The following is a 21,885-nucleotide window of genomic DNA, read 5'->3' as shown; positions in this document are numbered from 1 at the left end:
TAGATAGCCAAATGTTCATTTAGCTTTGTTGTATATTAAGTGCCTTCCACAGGTTTGGGAAGTTTTTCTCAAAAGTTCTTTTTTTTCTCTCTTTCTCTTCTGGAATACCTATCCTCCTTAAGTGGCCTGGTTTCCAAAAGAAGTAGGATAATTCTGAAAGCGTTTCTTCATTTTTTTTTTTCCTTTGTGTTTCTCCTCTTTTCACCTTTGTTCTTTTGCATTACTATCTCCATTGAATTCAGTCCTCCATTTGGTATACTCTGCTTTTATATTTTTCTCTTTTGAACTATTTGCATTCTGAATCTCTGTTATCATTTAAAGTTTCTGCTTTGTGCTCATTAATTTTATTTCTAAACTCATTCATTTGTTTTTCTAAAGTTTATTGTATCTCTGATTAGGTTTTCTGAATCTTCTTGAATCACTTTGATTAGCCTTTCTGCATTTTCTTCTCTCTCTTTTTATAGCAATTGAACTTTGTATTTGATAGGCATGCAAAAGCTTCTGTGTCTTTGTGGTTGGATTCTAGGGAGTTGTTTTCTTCTTGGGAAGTCATATTCCCTGGAGGTCTCCATGTGCCATGAGTTGTATTTCTTTGCCCATAGCTGCTTTGATTTCCCTGCTTTAAAAAAGTATTTGGAGCAGTAATTTAGAGCTTTGAGCTATTTCTACAGTGGCTCTGTAGTTATATTTAATTTTAAACTTTTAAGTTTTCCCATCTTCTGTAGGTACTAAAGCCTGGTTTTGTTGAATTACAGGTTGGGGAGGGGCCTGAGCCAAAGAAGCCAATAAAAAGAGTACATACTACATGATTCCATTATGTAAATTATTAAAAGGAAAATTAACCTTTAGTCCTAGAAGTTAGGATTATGATTACCCTTGGTGAGGGGTGAGAAGTACCCTAGAAAGGAGATGCAAGCAGGGCTTTCTGAAGTGTTCATAGTGTTTTCTTTCTTGACCTGGGTATAGTTAACTTGTAAAAAACTATTGATAATTGAACTTAATAGTTGTGATTTATGTACATTTCTGTATGTGTATCATCCTTCCAGAAAATGTTCAACCCCCCCAAAAAAAAAAAATTCCCTGTACTTTTGCATTTGAAAAACAGTCCAACTCCTTCCTCTGAATCAGGTAATTATCATGAAATAAAATGTTAATTACTGATAGAATACGACAGTGTAAACTGACAAGACATTGGCAAGTACCACTCAAGTTGAAGAAGACCCAGCTTGTAACACTAATGAAAGCACTCAGTTTGCCAGACTTGCCTACCAGTGGGACAATGTTGAATGAGATATGTCTTGTTTAGCAACATTCAACATGCCTTCATTGAAATCATACTTTATGATAGCTACTCGTAGCTTTTAGATTCTAGAGATATGTGAGGACATATTGCCTATATTCAAGGTTCACACAAAAATGAGAAAGACTACCAAAATAAGCAATAAGATAAACTCAGGCAGAGGTGCACAGAATTAATTCAGTAGAATCAGGATAAGGGAAGGTAACAAAAGGCCTCCTGAAGAAAAGTTAGCTAAATGAAAAAAAACAAAAGGAAAGGCTGTCTAAGACATAAGAAATAGTGCTTAGAGGTTATAAAAATAAGACTCAAGGGCCTCCCCAGTGACGCAGCAATTGAGCGCTGGTCTGCGAGGCTGCCCGCAGCCTCTGCAGTGCCGGTTTGATCCCCGGCCGCCAGCTAGGGTCCCACATGGTGCGCAGACCTCTCCTGCCGTGCTCCCCTCAGCAGTGTCCTCCATCTGTCTGCCTGTTCTGCTCCTTGCTCTGGCTCTGGTGGATTCTCTCACCCTCCTGTGCTTCTGACTGTACCCAGTGCTTGTATAAATAAATAAATAAATCTTTAAAAATAAATAAAAATAAGACTCAGCATAACCTATTCAGGGAACTGTCCTTGACATGGGTAACACAGCATCAACATTATCTTGTATATCTCCCAGAGCCTACCCTTGTGCTTGGTTCATGGTAGACATTCACATGTTATCAGATGAGTGAACACCTAAAGTAGCAAGTATCAGGCGTTTGAAGATGCAGTCCAAGGAAAGATTTTAAAGAAGTTAAAATTACTCTGTAGAGTTCAAAGTTTATATTTGAGGGCAGTGGTTATAAAAGAATTTCATATAGTAATATGATTTATGTTATTTTAGAAAGATTCTCTGGCAGCTCTGTAGAAGAGGGATTGAGTTTCTAAAGACAGGAATGTTAGGGAAAATTAAGAGTCCTAGAGAAACAAGGCACATCAATCCTCATAATAGACCGGCAATATAAAATTTCCCAATATTTTAATTTTAAAATTACCAACACAGATAAATAACTTACTTTTTTGGAAAGCTAAAAGGGAACTCTTCCTACTTGAGACTATAGGTTGCATTGTGTAGGAGAAAGAGCTTGAATAAACTTTAGAAACAAACCTTGGTTGGCATCTTTGTTCTCATATTACTAGCTATGTGTGTTTGGGTAAGTTACATAATTTCACTAAGACAGCATACTATTATGAAGTTGGGTTACTTATTGCTATCCTTTAAAATGACTATTAAGATTAAATGATATGAGGGCCTACCCGGTGGCGCAGCAGTTGAGCACTGGGTTGTGAAGCTGCCTGCAGCCTCTGCAGTGCCGGTTGGATCCCCGGCCGCCCGGTGAGGGTCCCACATGGAGCCCAGACCTCTCCTGCTGCCCTCTACTCCCCTCGGCAGTGTACTACTTCATCAGTCTGCCTGCTCTGCTCTCCCCTCTGGCTCTGGTGAAATCTCTCACCCTCTTGTGCTTCTGACTGTACCCAGTGCTTGTATAAATAAATAAATAAATCTATAAAAAAAGAAAGACAAAAAATCAATACATTAAAAAAATAAATAATACTTTGGGAAAAAAAAAAAAGATTAAATGAGATGAGATTTTTGGGTCTGGAGAATAATGGCAATTATCTAAATCTCTCCATGTGTTCTTCCCCAAAACCATAAGACCAAAAAGCATCACACAACCCATAGCTCAATACCTTCAGCATTACTCCAAGATAGACAGTACCATGAATTTTTAGTCACCTATATATAAAATAGTAACAAATTAAAACAGATAGAGTGGGGCAAGGAGAGGCTTAAGAGAAAGTGAAAAACAGAGGTCAGAAAAAAGAGAAATCAGAGAGGCACAAGTGAAATCGACTTCAAAAAGAAAATATCCCCACACAACTGGCAAAATATGAACACAAGCCTGAACTTAGTTATTATTAGCACTAGTTGAAGGTGAGATGTATAAAAGAGAGAGGAACTAAGAAGTATCAACTCTTTGGAGAGAAGCTAGAAATGAATGGTGCCCCTTAGAGCCATGTCAGTGAAAAGAATAAAGGAAGTAAGGAGAAAATTAAGGATCTGGAGAAATGAAAGAGAAATGTGTCCTGTCCCCACCCTCCACTACCACCACAACATCATCTATTTAAGCAATGTCTCTTACTGATCTGCAGAAGTAGATGCTTTTTGCACTAAGAACTCTATCCTTTAAAATGCTCAGGAATACAGAAAATATGAATTAAAACATTTGCACTGATGAAAATTCTTCCACAAACATAATGGTTATAACACGCACTTCCTATATTTCTCTTTGAATCTAAACTATTAGATCATCTGTAAATCAGCAAGGGTTACTCTGTGACACCAGGACATCAGAGAGATTCACACATCTATGTGACAGAAGTGGTTGTATCAAGTGTTGTGGAGGTAGCAGAGCAAGTAGTGCAGAGACAGCCAGACTGTTGACCCCATTCTGGTCCCAGTAAAGAAAGGGTAGAGATGTCTCAACCCAAGTGAATCTCAAGTAGTGGAGGGAACATGCATCAGAACCAGAACCCAAACAAGGAGGGTGCAGGGAATATTCACAACTGTAACTCCTCTTGGTCAATTCCATACATATCAGTGCCTATGTTCCAGAGTACTGACAGTCAAGACTCAGACCCAGGACCCAAAGGAGAAGATACAACAGTGGGGCTGCCTTCATGTGTCACACCTCTTCCCACTTTCTCACTGTAGCAACGAAAAACATCTGTGCCCCTCTCCACCAATGCAGCAGCAGAATCCAAGCATGGTAGTTGCACCTACCATGTCCAGGTTACCAACTCTCAACATAGCACCAGTGGCAAGCAATAACAAACACTAAAGCCATAGAGCCACCTACTGGGGAAAAAAGAAAGTCATTAATTTCTAAGCTGTTAGATTAAAACTGAAGCAAATAACACCTCACAAAAATTTTTTTAAGTGTTTGATACACTAAATGCATAGAGGAATATACTGCCAAGCAACATGAAACTTCAAGGTAATATGGCATCACAGTTGTATAGAAACCAAACTTAAAGACAGAAGATTGTGATCTAATAGCCCAAAATAACTGTCATGAACAAAGTCAGAGAAATACTCAGGCAATTCAGTGATCCCAGGAATAAAGTTAATAAGCAATAGGATGACTTTCTGTTAAGAGTTTTATTGGAATATAAGATAAATTTCTCTGAAAGCTATGCCATAAAGCAATTGTAATCAAAACAACATGGTACTGGAATAAAAACAGAATATAAATCAATAGAATTGAGAACCTAGTAACATACCTAAGCATATAAAGCAGGTAATTTCAACAAAGGCGCCAAGAGCATTCAATGGAGAAAAGAAAGTCTAAGAGAAAATACAAGCAAATCTTACCCTAAGACTGCCTACCTATGCAAAAAGGAAAAACAAAATATATCATTAGTACCATTATATTCTAACTGAATACATTTCTAATTGAAATATAAAATTAGCTTTTATTTTTTGTTTTTTCATTTGTTTCTTTTGTGGTAAAAATTTTGGTTTCTGATATTAACAAAATTAATATATTTATCTTAGCTTACTGTTAACCTATATAACCTACTATCTTAAAATGTACTGTTTCAGCTTAACAATTCCAGTATCATAATTATTAACAATTGTAACATTGTAGTTACTGCAAAAGGTTTAAGTTCTTTCTGTCCATAGGATATATCTAATATATATGTATAAATAACTTTTAAATCCACTTGAAATAATTTTTTTGCATGTGGTCAGACCACTAATTCTGCATAACTAAGTTCATTTGTTTCATTTTGCTTTTGCTTTTTAGGTTTTTATTTTTTCCATTTCATTTTTATTCCTTTTTTTAAGATTTATTTTTTTATTTACTTATGCATTCAAGAACTGGGGTTTAGGCTAGAGGTTTAGGCTAGATCTACCAGATATAGAATGGGGAGTAGAACATATTTACTATGTCTCTTTCTAGGAGGTTGGATCCTTAAATGTATAATTCTGTGATTTCTTTTCTCAGAGGCTGATAAAATACCAGTAATGCGTGGGCAGTGGTTTATTGATGGTACTTGGCAACCTCTAGAAGAAGAAGAAAGTAATTTAATTGAGCAAGAACATCTCACCTGTTTTAGAGGTCAGCAGATGCAGGAAAATTTTGATATTGAAGTGTCAAAACCCATAGATGGAAAAGATGGTAAGACCATTTAATACATTTAATTAATATGTTCTCTAAACCAAGTAAGTTGATATCAAGTTTAGAGTAGATTGAAGTTTGATAAAATTAAAGTTATAATTCATAAAATTTTTGACTTTTTTAAGCATTTTATTGTTATTTTAGAATTTAAAACTGCCATGAATTTCTGAACTGTCTCAATTTTTATTTTACTTAATGTGTATGTTCATTGGCATGAAACTAACATGATTTATTATAATAACAATTTGTTATAATGTCCTCTTTGAGTTAGGGGTTTTTTTTTTTTTTTTAGTGTTTTTAGTTATCAAAGAAAATTGCACTTAAAAATCCCTTATATCAAAAGATCAGTTTTATTAATATTTGAATGTTGGTTCTCTTCCTGGAATTTAACAAAAACTTACCTTACTGTAAGTATCTCTTAGTTGTCTCTATGTTGTTAACCATATCAGCTTTTAATTTGAAACAGTCCGTTCCTTTCATTTCCTTATTTAGTGCTTGAATATTCTTGCAAAAGTTAAAAATATGTATATAATAGTCAAGATTATCATTTTTCATTATGTGTCTGATCTTGAGTAAAATTCAAAATACGTGGTAAAGTTAAAAATACTTCTATTGTTCCATTTACTGCAGGCAGTGGGATCAGCTATTCTGGTAAGTATACAGTACAGGTAGATTAGAATTTATAGAGTCCTCCAATTTTTTTTTTTTTCTAAAAGCGTTTCTTCATCCATGATTGCCTTTATTTGGGAGGTTTCTTGGCAAGACCTACTGAATCTAGTGAACTAAAATACAATGAAGGTATTTTTTCCCTTCTCTTCGTGAAACATCTCTAAAGCAGAAAAACTCAATATTGATTGAGTAATTCACAGAGTGCAACTTGAAAAAATGAAATCTGTGGTTAGAAGTTAATTGTTTATGTAAGATAATTAATGCAAATCACTAAGCTTTAAAGTTGACTTTTTTTAATTGTTAGTAACATTCCAGATCCTTTTTTTCTCCTACTGTTTTTAATTATATCTCTAAACATACACACACTTCTGACAAGCAAGGAAATTAGTTTAAATTGTTTCAAATTAAAGTATCTTTTGTATCTAGTTAGTTAAAAATCTGTATTATTGATGAAAATTGTGACTTATGAATAAATTGGCAATTAAAACTATCAAATTTATATAATAGTTTTCTGTTATGTGCCATATACTGTACTCTAGGAACACCTCATTTTCCCAATCTGTAAAGTCATATATATTCTTATTTCATTTCAAGCTCATGGTTCCTACATATCAATGTATAAGGAGCAGTTTCATACCTACAGAACAGAGCTATATCTACATTCCTGCATTTTGCCATGGAAATAATACTTTGATAATAGTACAGATAGCAGATTTTATATATTTGTGATCTTTTATTAGTGGCTACTGAGTATTTTGTAATCTTTCATCATAAATAATCACAAAGGCCTGCTTCATAATATTTGAAACTGAATAGTTTCATTGCCATTAAAGAAATCTAATCCTAAACAAGATTTTTTTTTTCTTTTTTAAATTCTTCTTAAGCCTTGCCTTAAAAAGTAGCAATTCACCTTAAACCCAGGTTAGTTACCCAAATTCCTTAGCAACAGCTTGGAGAAAAAGGATGAACATGAAAAATATAAGTAGATTGTTCCCCTTTCTCATACTGTGTTCAAAACATTTTTTTCCACTTAATTCCTCATGTAGAAATTATTCATCAACTCTGTTTCATCTCTAGATCCCCCCAACTACTTGAAATCTTGTTCTTATGGCAATAAAATTTATAATTTCATGTGTCCTTTTTACTCCTATTCTATACCTAAATGTTAAATGTAGCAGTTTCCTTCAAAATACCCTAATTTTATGAGCTAGTCACCTAAATAAGTCTGACATAAGACATAGTTTGTGAAATTTTAGCATGCCTTTCAGTGTATGTGATTAAGGATTCTAGAATCCTAATCTAGAATATTGATAATATTTTTGATGACTTTAAGGATATTCATTGAATGATAAAAATAGTAACAGAAAATCGTTATAGTGTTAAAACACTTGTAATCTTGCAAAATGATGATTCTTTGAGGTTCATTAGAAAAATTTGATTTTCAAAAATGTGCTGTGGCACATAGGTAAAGCATCAGGGTGTTTTATTATTAACAAAGAGTCAATTCAATATTTATAGTTTTATCATAAATTTCTAGCCATTTCATGTGTTTTCAGTATTATGTAAAACATACATTTATAGGTTAAGATTTAACTTTGAAAATGTAGGGAATTTTGTAGTACACTTGAAAATTGCCACTGAATTAAGAACATTTGCAGTCCAAAAAGCCACCATTGTTATAAAAATAGCTCAAATTTACCACATCTAAGATTAAGATTAAAAATATTATAATCTCTTGATTATTTTGCTGCTTACAAGCTTCTGAAATTTTGTATATCATTAATTTCAGGGGGAGAAATACCTTTTCCATTGTAAACCAACATTACCTCAATTTTAAAAAATGACCTATCCACCTAGAGTTTTTCATGTATGTGTGATCAAACCTTGTGTCTTCATATTGTCAGATTTTTTTTTAAAGATTTATTTATTTATGCATACAAGAACTGGGGTACAGGCCAGAGATATGGGGGAGAGTGAGAGGATTCACCAGAGACAGAGTGGGGAACAGAACAGGCAGATTGACTAAAATACACTGCTGAGGGAAGCAGCGGGAGAGTCAGGAGAGGTCTGTTGCGCCATATGGGCAGCTCTGTAGCCGGGGTGCAAGCTTGTGCTGCAATGGCTGCGAATAGCTTCATAGGTTGTGGAGGCCCATATTGTCAGATTTTCAGTGCTTCTATGTGAATATAGTACAGTGCTAAGCACTTTTGTGAAAAATAGGGGCAGGGTTTCTTCTTCCCTGTCCATTTAAAACCTATTGGGGAAGATAAAACCTATAGCTGAGAACAATTATGAGAGGAAGCACAACATAACACAGTAGACAGTGAATGTTATACATTCTGAAAAGCTATTTGGATAAAGAAACCTAGCCATCACAATACAATGGAGTTACTCAAGGCTTTCTGGAAAAACCCCATTTAATAATTTAAAGCATTTTTCAATGTTATATTCAGGAATTTCTCATTGTTTATTATTAAAGTGTTCTGTGGAATTTCTAAGAAAATAAACCAAGTTCTTGAAGGACATTAAAATAAAATGACTTCTTTCTGATCTTGTTTGTGTTTTGGTTAGGTTAGCTGTTGCTATAAGATGAGTGGGATATTTGATATTTTTCTTCATAAAAATCTTCTTATCTCAAAGCAAGCATTGATTAAATAGATTGATGAAAGTTTATCATGACATTTTTACATAAAGATAGTCCACAAACATAATCACTTGTGATTTAGTTTAATCTCTTTTTTTTAAAGATTTACTTATTTATACATACAAGAACTGGGATACAGGCCAGAGTTTTTTTGGGGGGTGAGAGGACTCACCGGAGACAGAGCGGGGAATAGAACAGGCAGATCGACCAAAATACACTGCTGAGGGGAGCAGCAGGCGAGTCAGGAGAGGTCTGCTGCACCATGTGGGTCACCTCCCTGGCCGGGGATTGAACTTGTGCTGTAGTGGCTGCGGTGAGCTTTATAGGTTGCGTCTTCAGCCCTTTTGCCACCAGGGAGGCCCCAGATTTAGTTTAATCTTTTTTTTTAAGATATATTTATTTATTTATACAAGCCCTGGGTAGTGTCAGAAAAGTGGGAGGGTGAGAGGATTCACCAAAGCCAGAGCACAGAGCAGAGCAGAGCAGGCAGGCTGATGAAGTACACTGCTGAGGGGAGCAGCGGGCGCGGCAGGAGAGGTCTGAGTGCCATGTGGGACCCTCGCCGGTGGCTGGGGATCGAACCTGCGCTGCAGAGGCTGCAGGCAGCTTCGCTGCCCAGCGCTCAACGGCTGCGCCACCGGGGAGGCCCAGATTTAGTTTAATCTTAATTTAGATTGAGGGTTAAAATGAAAATTGATTCTCCTCACATCCTATCTCTTAGAGTAGGAAATGTTTGTTTAGCAGCCTAACAAGTGAAAGCCAAGAATTCACTGGGGATGAATCAGCGAGGTCTTCAAATAAGTAATTTTGTAAATACTTAAACCAAATACTAGATTAGGGTTTCATTTAATTTATAATTTATATAAACATTAATCATTAAGAAATAAAAGAATAGTTGAAGTAAATGAATTTAGTCCTGCGACTAAATGAATTAGTCACTCCGGCCAAAATATGCATAACCTTAAATCCAATCATGAGAAAACATCAGACAAATTTAAACTGAGGAACATTCTACAAAATAATTGACTGGTATTCTTCAAAAGTATCAATGTCATACTAACGAGATGGGGGAAACCATATTACAATATACAGCTATACTAAATCACCACAATATACACTTTAAATATCTTACAGTTTTGTCAATTATACCTCTATAGAACTGAAAAATTTTTTTAAAGTGTTAGGGTCAGGAAAGATGAGGAATTTGTCAGACTAAAGGAGACAAAGGAACTAGGATAACAAAATGCAATGTGGTACTCTAGGTGGAACCTAGAATAACTAAAAAAATATTAATTAGTAAAACTGGGCAAATCTGAATAAAGTCTGTATTTCAATTGTTAATATTGCATCAAGGTTAATTTTTTAGTTTTGATAATTGTACTATAGTTATGCTAACAATAGGAGGAATTGGCTAAAAGATGTATGGTAGCTTTCTGTATTATTTCTGCAACTTTCTGTAAGTTTAAAATTATTCCACAGTAAAAAGGTTTTTTTTTAAAAGGCCAATAGAGTAATTAAAACAAATAATAAAATAGTGACTAAAAAGAAAGCAGGAACAAAGAAACAAAATACAGATGGAACAAAGAGAAAAATGAGTGGGAAATGGTAGAATTAATTCTCCCACTCCAATACAGTAAATGCAAGTGAACTAACATTCCCATTAAGGAGACTGACAAATTTGTTAAGGATGCAAGACCTAACTATGCTGTCTCCAGGAGTTACACTATGAATAATTAACAGATAATGTGAAAGTTTTTTAAAATGGACTTTTTATTGTTCAAACTCATTTGGCATACATTGGCAGGTGTTAGTACATCTATCAATCAGATTGACCACATTTAGCAATTTGGCTTATAAAGAGTGTAATCCTGTCACTGTTGCTGAATGAGGATATCCCAAATTGTAAATATGACAGATCAAAGGTCAAAAAGGGGGTGAAGGAAAAGAGGGTAGAGTACTAGCTAAGCCTTTCTCTGAGCTCCAAAAATGATTGCCAGAATTGCCTCACTATAGTTGATGAGTTTGAGATGTATAAACCTCCTATCCCTGAGGTTGAGATTATCCAGGTTGTCAGTTTTTATGATACTGGGTTGTTCTAAGGGTTAGTATATCATCAGCAGTCTCTCTCCCCATCACATCCTCCTCCAGTTTGTGATATTCTGTTGCTCTCAGAATTGTATAATGAAAAAAAAAAATTCTTTAAGAAATTAGTAAGGAACTATCTTTGATATACTATTTTAGTACTTTAAATGTTTTTATTGTTATGTAAAACTTAAATATATGTGTTTAATACGTGTTTTCAGTCATATTTTGAATTATGGATACTTTTGCTAACACTACGTAAGATATCATAGTTGAAGCTTTGTTTTAGAAGAAGAAAAAATAAGTAATGCTTTCTGGCACATGAATTTCCTTTAATGGTGACCTCTGTTGAGATTGATAGTAACCTTTCTGTCTCTACTTAAGATAGTACCCCCTAATTCTTTGCTTTGGGTGGAAAAAAATTACACTCTCTATGCTATAGGGTGCTATAACAAATAAAACAAATGTCTTTCAAGTGACAATAAGAATTAAATTTGAGAAGGAAAGGTAAAGAAGTGTTTTTAATTTTGTGAAAATGCTTTAAATAAATATGCTTCTCTATTTTTAGTATATTGGGATTTTTAATCCTTAAATTATATTCCTTTAGAAAGAAGTCTTCCATTTTCTTGACTAGCTTGCATAATTTTGAAGTTTGGCCATATGGAGCATATCTTTCCCATTAGTTCTCTTTTGATAAATGTGGAATTGGTTCCTGTTAGTTTTACAAGTAGATTTACAAAATTGGGGTTTTGTTTCTTTGAGTAGTAGAGTCCCAAATTTATGCCAGTTTGATTTGTTATGTTAATTTTTCCTAATGACTTTTTTATTTAAAAATGTTTCATGCACATGGTAGATCTACTCCTCAATAACTGACCAGAAGGCACATGAAAGAAGAAACATTTTCAGTGAAGAAATTGCTTTGTCATTTTCCACTCTCTGTGATATTGAAATGTTTTATAATCCTGATGTTACAACCCAGCTTTTAATCCTAGTCCGTAGCGTTATAGCTGTCTAATTAAATAATACATAGTTTTTTATAGCTAATCAAATTCATTAATTAAATGCCTTTGTAAGCATTTTTCAATTTACTGCACAAATCTTTGTATTTCATCTTTCTCTACAACTGAGTATTTATATTTCTAGTACTATATGATTGAAATTTATTCATATTTGAGCAGTATTTAACCTTTGAATGTAGCATTAATGTAGAAGGGAGTGAGGATGAAAATCAGATGTATACAACATTAATTTGGACATAACGTGGTTCACTAACTGAACTTTTAAGAAACAAATTGGTAGGTTTTATTTCAAGTAGGTTTTTAAATGCTTATTTGAATGTAAAGAAATGTATTAATATATACAGTTAGAAAATTTGACATGGAAAATGTTGACTTTAAGGTTATCTACTGATTTGCCAAATATCAAAACTATGTTAACTTACGCTATTTTATTTCATGCTTACAAGATGTCACAGCATACATTTTTACTAGTGATTTTTTTCATTGTTTTCTCAATCAGTTAAAAGTGGAGCTTTTCAATTTAGGTTTTTTGTTTTTGTTTTTAGAAATTAAAAGTTTCATATTGTTAAGTCTTACAATTTGAACAAAATTGTGAAAAGAATACTTTATTTCTGTGGGAAGCCTCCATTATACTTTAGTAATGAAAAGCATGCAGTGGAATGTATACTGTGGTATTTTCCCAGGAAAATGGCAATTAGATATTTAGAATGTTACTATATTCTCAGTTTGCACATCAGCTGTTTACTATGTCATAGTCACATATTTGGTGAGAGTAAATAACCTTAGTTCTATAAAGATGGGGTTCCTAAATCATACACATACAAAAATGTCATGTTCTACTTTTTTATTCTATCTGTGCAAAGACATTAAAAGTAATGGTCGCATAGTTGTCTTTACCTGATAAATTTTTATATCATTTGCCTTTTTTTAGTAAAAATAGAGCAATATTTGATAAACATTAAACTAATGCTTTGCTTTATTGATATTTAATTAGAAATTATACTGTAAAAGCATTTAGAATAATGTTTGTCGAATATAACTCATTTTTAACTTAATACAACAAAAAGACAAAAAGGCAAAACTCATTTAAAATTTACTTTGAAGCTCAGTGTTTTTGCTTTCTTAGTTGTCTACCACCTCCCTCCCTTCTCCCTCCCTTCTCTGTTCAAATGGAGAGGATATAAGGAGAATACAGATGCAGCAGGTCTTAAGCGAAAGCGTTCCCAAGGTACTGTAATTGTAGTTTTATTTCTCCATGTAGTTATATTCCTGGCTTATAGCATTAGTGTGTTTATGACATTCAGTTGTATTTAGCATAGAAATTATTAGTTTTTTAGAAATGTATCCATTGTGCTATTGTGCTTAGTTAATTAAAGAGGTAAAATATTTGTGACCAATATGCATATCCAGTAAGGAAGTGTTTGCCAATATTAAAGACCTTTTACTTTAAAGACAGTATGTGGATGATTTAAGGGGAAACAAAATTTTGTTGACTAACACTACTCTTTTAATATCTCAGTCTTTTGTAGTTCAGTATTTTAAGTATATGCCAAAACTATTTTAACAAAAATGTTAGATAAAAATCTTAAAATAGTGACTTGGATCAGACATAGAATTAGAAAAGTGAATAGCTGATAAAATCTTGCATAGATGTTTAACTTATGAAAAGTTCTTTTATTTAAAAAGCTGGGTTTGAACATTGTTTTCTGTGGATTTGAATATATGATTAATGTATGTTATGTAATTGCATCTTGGTCTTGTCTTCATCGTTAGTAATGTGTTCTGGAAAATAAGTATATAATACTGTTTTTTCCTAAATTTTTGAAATTGCGTTTATATCATAAGAGTGCATTTCCCCAGAAAGGACTTACTCTTTTATGTATTATAGTTCAGAGTAGGTTTTCATAATAATGTTTTACAAGTTTCAGTCTTGACCAGGGCTATATCCTTTGATACTTAGCTTAAGGTTATTTTTAATTCATTTTCAAATGAGAAGAGTTAGACTCTGCCAATAATTAGCTTTGTGGCAAGTCATTAATTAATCTGTTTGGATCTCTGTGTTTTCATATGTTATGGGAGATAATATTTTGTTTAAAGAGGATTTTAAGAAAATCGGGGACAGTTTGAAGGTTCTTGGTTTTCTGAAAGATGGGTATGTGAATTTTCCTTACCTCTGTATCAGATATAGAGGGAAAGATTAAGATGTTCAGAATATAAGAATTAATAAGCTATGAATTGGTGGATACATTATGACTTTCTTTAATCCATTGCTTTGACAACTTCCACAAACATTATTGAATTTGTGATGTTAGGAATTGTATTAGCACTGTGTTTAGTGCTAGTGACACAGAATAATCAAGACATAGTCCTTGCCTCACAGAGATTATGTATTCCTAGATCATATGGGTTTGATTGCCCTTTTTTTAAGAGCTCATTTGCATCAAGTATATCTGTTACAGAAATGCAGTGACCAGTGTTGATTTGAACCACATAGTGGAAAAAGTTTTTCTTTGATTTCTTTTTAAAACATCTTTTAATTTGGATTTCTGTTATGGTGAGCAATAGCCAGTGATAATTGACTTTAATGTCCATTCCAAAAATACTTTATATTTTAGTAAACTAAATTATTCTCTTAACACTTTAAAGGTAAATTTTTTTCCTCCGAGTCTTAGCTTGTCTTGCACAAAGTAAAATTTTCGTAGATCCAAAAATAATATAAACAAAAGAAATAGAACTTAAGTTCCTCTGTCAAAGCTATTGAAGACTTTCATTGAAGGTCTTTATTCTTAGACTGAAGGAATGTCACATCTCCTGGGGAAGCAGTTATTTAATAATAAAACATATTAACTATGTGCCTGAGGTTAAAATTATGGTAATTAAGCAAGTTACTACATGTTCCAAGTTGCTATAAAGTCCCTCTCTGTTACAAATTAGCTAATTCATATCAGTATGTTTTTCAATGAAATAGGTTTTCATTGAACTAACTTACATATCTGAGTTGTTAGATAATACTGATTTTAAAATCCATGTATCATAATTTTTCACACAAGTGAAGTTTATTTTGGAGACCTTAAAATGAGTTTTCCCTTTTTACAGCTATTCATAGTTTCAAGCTGAGTCGAAATCATGTGGATTGGCACAGTGTGGATGAAGTTTATCTTTATAGTGATGCAACAACATCTAAAATTGCAAGAACAGTTACCCAAAAACTAGGATTTTCTAAAGGTAATTGTTAAATTATTACTATAGTTTGTCAAAATTCGGGGAATCTGGCTTTTCCCTCTCATTCAAAATATACCATTTTAATTCATTTTAAGTGTATTTTAAATATATGTTAAATTTAATGGCAGTTACTACTAAATGAGACTATCATTAAGTTTTGGAGTTGACATGTATTCAACAATGAATAATTAATATATTTAGAATGATCCGACAAGATTAGCAAATACTTTTTGTATTTCTAAAAGCACAAAACCAGTCAAACCAGAGGCAATGATGTGAAAATAAAACATGACAGTTGAAACATAGTGTCAAGGAAAATGAAGACTGAAAACTTTCCATTGGATTTAGTAACATGGAATTCAGTAGTTACTTAGATGGACTGATAGGGAGGAAGCCAAGTTGGTGTGGGTTGAAGCGTAAGTAGAAGGTGAGGAAATTGAGGCAGTGAGGTAAGAAGTTAAACTAAAAGAAAAGAGGGAATGGTATGTGAAAATAATGAGAGCATTATCAAAAGACAAATTTTTCCCAAAAAATTTAAGTGATAGTTTTATTACCTCACTTTTTCATTTCTTTTACAACAGATATGTTTAAAAACCTCTTTTTATATCAGCCAGTTGTATTTGTTTTGTGAATTACCTTATATATTTAGCCTATTTTGAATGTTTTGTCTTTTCACTTTTTGATAGCAAGCTTTCTTTGTATATAATTAATTTACATCAATTATTAATTGGTAATTAATTATGAACCCATACTGTCAAAAATTTTCCCATTTGTCATTTGTTTTTTATTATTGCTTCATGCTTTTTTTTTAAGAGATGTTTTTAATTTTTCTGTGTTCAGTTCATCCTTCCTTTTGTTTTTCCTTATGGTTTCTGGCTTTGGTGTCATGACCAATTCAGCACTTTATATCAGAACCAATCAATATACATCATTTAACAACATATTCTTCCCCAGTTCACTGAATTTTTCCTTAGTAGTCCTTTCTTTGTTTCATTCAATATATTGTGAAAATGTTATTTCTGGAATAAACAGTAAACTTAGAATCATAATTTTTCTACAGCATCAAGTAGTGGGACCAGACTTCATAGAGGTTATGTAGAAGAAGCCACATTAGAAGACAAGCCATCACAGACCACCCATATTGTATTTGTTGTGCATGGTATTGGGCAGAAAATGGACCAAGGAAGAATTATCAAAAATACAGCCATGTGAGTTCTTTGATGAATGCATTCTCCATCTAGTCTAGAATCCAAACTTTGCCCAGGTTTTTTTGGTCCAGAAATTAATCACTGCACCACATGGTTCTCCAATGCCAATTCTATCACTTAAGTTGTAGGTGAATTTTCTGGACCAAATTTTAAGAGTCATTATGTATAGATTATGATGATGATACTTTGTTTTTCTTTTTCTTCCCACAGTATAGTGGAGTAACAAAGACATTTTAACTTAATGTGGTAATAATGTCCATTAAACTAAGGTCAAAAGCAAAAGAAAAGTCTAGTTTTAAATTTATATTTTACTCTCTGAACTGCAGAAACTGAGAATACAGCAAAATTGCATAATTCTGAAAAAACAAAGACTTGTTTAAATTGCCAGTTAGCAATTAACCTGTCCAGTTAATTGCAACTCAACTCTGAATTTTACACAGAGAACAGTGGGTGCTTTACAAAATACCAGGCAGGTTATTTGCCTCATAAATTGCTTTATTCTAAAAACTGGTTAAGTTGTTTGGGGATAAGGGGGTTGCATTCAAGTGTGTTCAAAAATGTTAATGACTCTTTAAAGGAAATGTTAGGGTTAAGGATTCTGCTTGAAATTTGGCTCTGAACTAGCAGACAGTGTAAAGGAACTCTCGGCATATTTATGAACAGATAGTTGTATGTGAGAGCAGTTTATCTGCTTGAGACGTCAAGTAATAGAGTTCTCAAGTCCTTAGAAAGAAAATACTATGATACCAAAAAGTATGTCCTCAGCAACATCTCTGTAATTCTAAAACATTTCATTTTGCATTACTTTTTATTGTAATACTGTTTTATTGAAATAACATTAATTTACGTATGTATATGATTTAGAGGTCTAGGCTCACACCTCTTCAGTTGTATGTTACCACACCCACCACCAAGGCACGCCTAGTCCCCCACCATAGTCCACTTGGGCTCCCTGCACACCCTGCTCTCCACCTTAACTCTACCCCTCTGTCATTCTCATTTCTGCAGACAACTGTGATTTTTTTTCTTAGTGTTTCGGTTCCCTGACCACTTGTTTTCTTTCTCTATATTCCACACGTCAGTGAAACAATCTGATATTTGTCTTTCTCCTTATGTTGCTTAGCACTATTCCCTCCAGTTCCGTCCATGTTGTCACAAATGGCAAGAATTCATCTTTCCTTATATCTGGAGTGTTCCATTTTGTGTGTGTGTATGTGTGTGTGTGTACTGTGTGCATATATATATAAATATATGTTGTGCATATATGTGTGTATGTATGTGTGTGTGTATATATATAAAGTGTGAGTGTGTGTGTGTGTGTGTGTGTGTGTGTGTACACACCACATTTTTCCAATCCACTCCTCTGTCCTTAGGCAATTAGGTTATTTCCATAACTTGGCTGTTGTAAATAGGACTGCAATTAACATGGAAGTGAATATTTCCCTTTGAATTGTTATTTTTCATTCTTTGGGTAAATACCTGGGAGTGAGATTGCTAGATCATAGGGTAGATCTATTTTTAATAAGTATTGATACTTATACAATACCAATAATGTAAGCCAACATTACTTCAACTAGAAAAAAAAATATTTAGAGCAAAAAGTCTGACTCCCATTCCTGTTTCCATCTTCCTCTATGAATCCTTTTTCTCAAAGCAGTGTATTCACTTATTTCATGCTCTAGCTATAGAGTTTCTTTAGGCAAATACAGAATTCCACACAAAAGATAGCATACTGAATACACATCTGGACCTAGCTTTCATGTGTAAAAACTGTATCTTGGGTATTTTTATTCATGATTTTCTCTTTCCCTCCTTTCATATATGTATGTGTGTGTGTTTGCGTATACACATGATATATATGTATATTTTTTAAATCAATTATTTATTATTTAACAGTTGTTTTTCTAATTGAGAGAAAATCAGGATTTTCTCTTATTTTATCAGGATATTTAATGATACCTAATTGAATAGTAATTCTTAGGTGCTATTAATTTCTTCCTCCTTTTTCAAAATTGGAAGTAAATATTCAGAGACTAACAGGAGATCATGGAAGTTTAATAAGCTTATAAACTGACAGTTACACAGTAATGGGTTATATAATCTGAAGTAGATGTGGTTTACTTTTAAAACATTCCTTTTTCTTATTTCCTCCGTTCCCTGTTGGTCTCAATGTTTCTCATGTAGTTATGCTTACAAAAAGTGGGGTATAGGCCAGAGGTGCAGGGAGTGAGAGGATTACCAGAGACCGAAAGGGGAGCAGAACAGGCAGATGGACTGAAATACGCTGCTGAGGGGAGCAGCGGGCTAGGTAGGAGAGGTCTGCCGTGCCATGTGGGTGGCTCCCTGGCCCGCTGGGGATCGAAGAACTTGTGCTGCAGAGGCTGTGGATAGTTCACAGGGCTGTGCTTAACCCCTTGCGCCACCAGGGAGGCCCTCTAACTATATTTTAAATCTAGGAAATAGATTTTGCCACTTTTATTAAGGCAAATTTGGTAACAGCCAGCATTTAGTCTGTCTTACCTACCCCCCCCCCACCTTCTTCCTGTGTTGCTTACTGTCTTCTTTCATCTTTCCTCTCTTTCCTTTATAAAGAGTCACCTACTAGTTGGTGAAGTTATTCAATAGATATACCTACTTTCCCAATTAGCATCTGCATATGTAATCACTGGACAACTGATGGTAATCCTGTGGTGTGGAGGATTATGTAAGCTTACTGAAGAAGAGGAGAGCATTTTAAGAAAATATACAGAAATGAAGATGCTATTACAGATAATAAATGAACTCAGCAAAGTTACAAGATACAAGATTAAAAAAAACATATAGACTTGTAGCAAACAATCTGAAAATTAAAGCATTTCCATTCACTATTGCATCAAAAATAATAAAATTCTCAGGAATAAGTTTAATGAAAGAAGAGCACGAATATTACACTGAAAAAAGAAATTAAAGAAGACCTAAATAAATGGAAAAGACAGCCCATGTTTGTAAATTAGAATATTAGGATTCCATTTCTTCCCAAATAGATCTATAAATTCACTGCAATTCCTATTAAAATCCTACCTATGTTTCTTGCAGAAATTGATAAACTGATCCTAAAATTTTGAGGAAAAGCATGGATCCAGAATAAGCAAGACAATCTTGAAAAACAAGATTAACCTTCGCAAATTCATAATTTGCTGGAGTAATCAAAACATTATCAGTGCCGACTGTCATGTAGATATCAGTAGACCAATGGAACAGAATAGAGAGTTCAATTAATTTTTGAAAACAGTGTCAAAACATGCTGCAGAGATACCTTGATATCCACATGTGTAGCTAAGTTCCTATGTAATATCAAATAGGAAAATTCAAAATGAATCAAAGACTTAAATAGAAGAGATAAAACTCCTTTTTAACTTTTTCTTTTGAGATAATACTAGTTTACATCCTTTTTGTTTTGTTTCTCTACATTCCACATATGACTGAAACTATGTGTTATTTCTTTCTCCTCCTGATTTACATCACTTAACACTATCCCCTCCAGTTCCTTCCATGTCATTGCAAATGGCAACAGTTTATCTTTTTTATATATATAACTGAGTAATATTCCATAGTATAGCATATCTTAATTACTCATTTGGGTACTTAGGTTGTTTCTATAACTTGGCTATTATGGTAAATGATGCTGCAATGAACATAGGAGTGCATACAACTCTTTGAATTGGTGTTTTTGCATTCTTTGGGTAGAAGCCTTGGCTTAGAATTGCTGGTTCATGTGGTAGGTCTACTTTTAATATTTTGAGGTCCCTCCGTGTAGTGTTTTCCTTAAGGACTGGATCAGTCTATATTCCCACCAGTAGGTGGAATTGGGTACAAATTACAGAGGGCTAGCATGAGGGAGATCTTTCAGGATGATAGAACTATTCTGTATTTTGATTGTGATGGTGCTAACCCTAAATCTTAATTGACACCAAACAGGAGAAAAATTCAATTTTACTGTATTTTAAACTTAAAAATCCATATTGTAGGGCAAATAGATTGGAAAGTGGACGAATAGATTAAATAAATAAGACAGGCCACACTTGCTAATATTCGGAACTGGTAGATAGCCTAATGGCATTTATTATTGTGCTCTCTACTAAAAATGCATGCATAGAATTATATAGAACATGGGAGTTTTGAATATTTGAAATCATAGATGACAAATTTCGGAAAATAGCTTTGAAATAAAGGTGTTCTAGGCTTGCCTGGTGGCTCAGAGGTTAAAGTCTCAGTGCTATCAAGCTATCGCCAGCCACTGCAGCATGAGTTCAGTCCCTGGCCAGGGCAGCATACCCGCATATGGCACAGCATATGGCCCGCATATGGCACAGCATACCTCTCCTGCCTCACCCTCTGCTTCCCTTAGCAGTGTATTTCAGTAGAACCACCTTTTCTGTTCCCCGCTCTCTCTCTGGTGGATCCTGTCACCCCCACCCCGCACCTCTGGCCTATACCCCAATTCTTGTATGCAAAAATAAATAAAAATAAAATCTTTTTAAAAAGGAAATAAAAATGGGGCCTCCCCTGGTGGTGCAGCGGTTGAGCGCTGGGCTGCGAGGCTGCCTGCAGCCTCTGCAGCGCCGGTTTGTTCCCCAGCCGCCGGCAAGGGTCCCACCAAAAAAAAAAAAAAAAAAAGAAATAAAAATGTCCTGCTATTGCAAACTATTGTATAGTATAGCAGTAACTGAAACATAATTGAGTAACATTATAAGCAAATGGAAGAGTTATGATTAAAAATATTTTATGGCATATAAATTTGTTTTTATTTTGGTTTTATTTTTTAGGATGAGAGAGGCTGCAAGAAAAATGGAAGAAAGGCATTTTTCCAATCATGCAACACATGTTGAATTTCTGCCTGTTGAGTGGAGGTCAAAACTTACTCTAGATGGAGGTACATTTTCTTTAAAAGTTGACTTACCCAGTGGCAACACAGTGTTGCACATTGGGAACAAAGTTTCTTCAATTTAATTATCTTCAGGTATACTCACTCCATTTTTTTTTTTAAATAATTATATAAATTGTGTCTTTTGGGCATCAACATACAGACTTCACAGATAGTATTTTATCCATGTCTTCTGTGGATTTGGGGAACAAAATGTTTTCTTAAATTTTTGACATACAAATGATTTAGGAATACTTTTAAAACGTTTGTTTCTACAGTTCCATAGGCGCTTACATTTTCTTCCTAATAATTTTACTCCTCTGTATTGAGGAAGATAAAAATCCCAGGAATTTTGTTTTTTGTTATGTTGTTCCTGTATTCCCTGGGCTGGTAATTATAATTTAGCATTCACGGATTGTATAATACATATGTTTAAATAAGGTCATTTTTGTTTCCTTCCTTAAAGAGGTATTATCAGCCAAATTATGCGTATTTCTTATGCAAAATTGTGTCCCCTAATTATTAAAACTATTTAAATAGAATGTTTAGTTTGCCTATGTACATAATCTGGAAAATGAGAGTTATGCTAGACATAATAGTAGCTGCCATTTGTGGAGCCTGTCCTATGTACAT

The 21,885-nt window shown here is 33.8% G+C and overlaps 1 protein-coding gene across 5 annotated transcripts in view; it reads left to right on the top strand.

Moving 5' to 3' along the window:
- DDHD1 (DDHD domain containing 1) overlaps window positions 1-21,885 on the top strand; it is a 74,505-nt gene that overhangs the window by 26,810 nt on the left and 25,810 nt on the right. For 2 of the 5 annotated variants that reach the window (XM_054690444.1, XM_054690435.1), the window contains exons 2-7: window positions 5,332-5,505; window positions 6,136-6,156; window positions 13,046-13,147; window positions 15,016-15,144; window positions 16,202-16,349; window positions 21,155-21,261. In XM_054690444.1, coding sequence (XP_054546419.1) covers window positions 5,332-5,505; window positions 6,136-6,156; window positions 13,046-13,147; window positions 15,016-15,144; window positions 16,202-16,349; window positions 21,155-21,261 — 681 coding nt within the window. The remainder of the gene's footprint in view (window positions 1-5,331; window positions 5,506-6,135; window positions 6,157-13,045; window positions 13,148-15,015; window positions 15,145-16,201; window positions 16,350-21,154; window positions 21,262-21,885) is intronic. The other 3 variants (XM_037503361.1, XM_037503360.2, XM_054690436.1) reach the window with 2 other exon arrangements.

Source organism: Talpa occidentalis, unplaced genomic scaffold, assembly GCF_014898055.3.
Source record: "Talpa occidentalis isolate TD23 unplaced genomic scaffold, MPIMG_talOcc4v2.1 talOcc4.11, whole genome shotgun sequence".
In the NCBI taxonomy this organism is placed as follows: Eukaryota; Metazoa; Chordata; class Mammalia; order Eulipotyphla; family Talpidae; genus Talpa; species Talpa occidentalis.
Note: the sequence above shows the minus strand (reverse complement) of the source record. Positions and strands in the feature narration are given on the sequence as shown.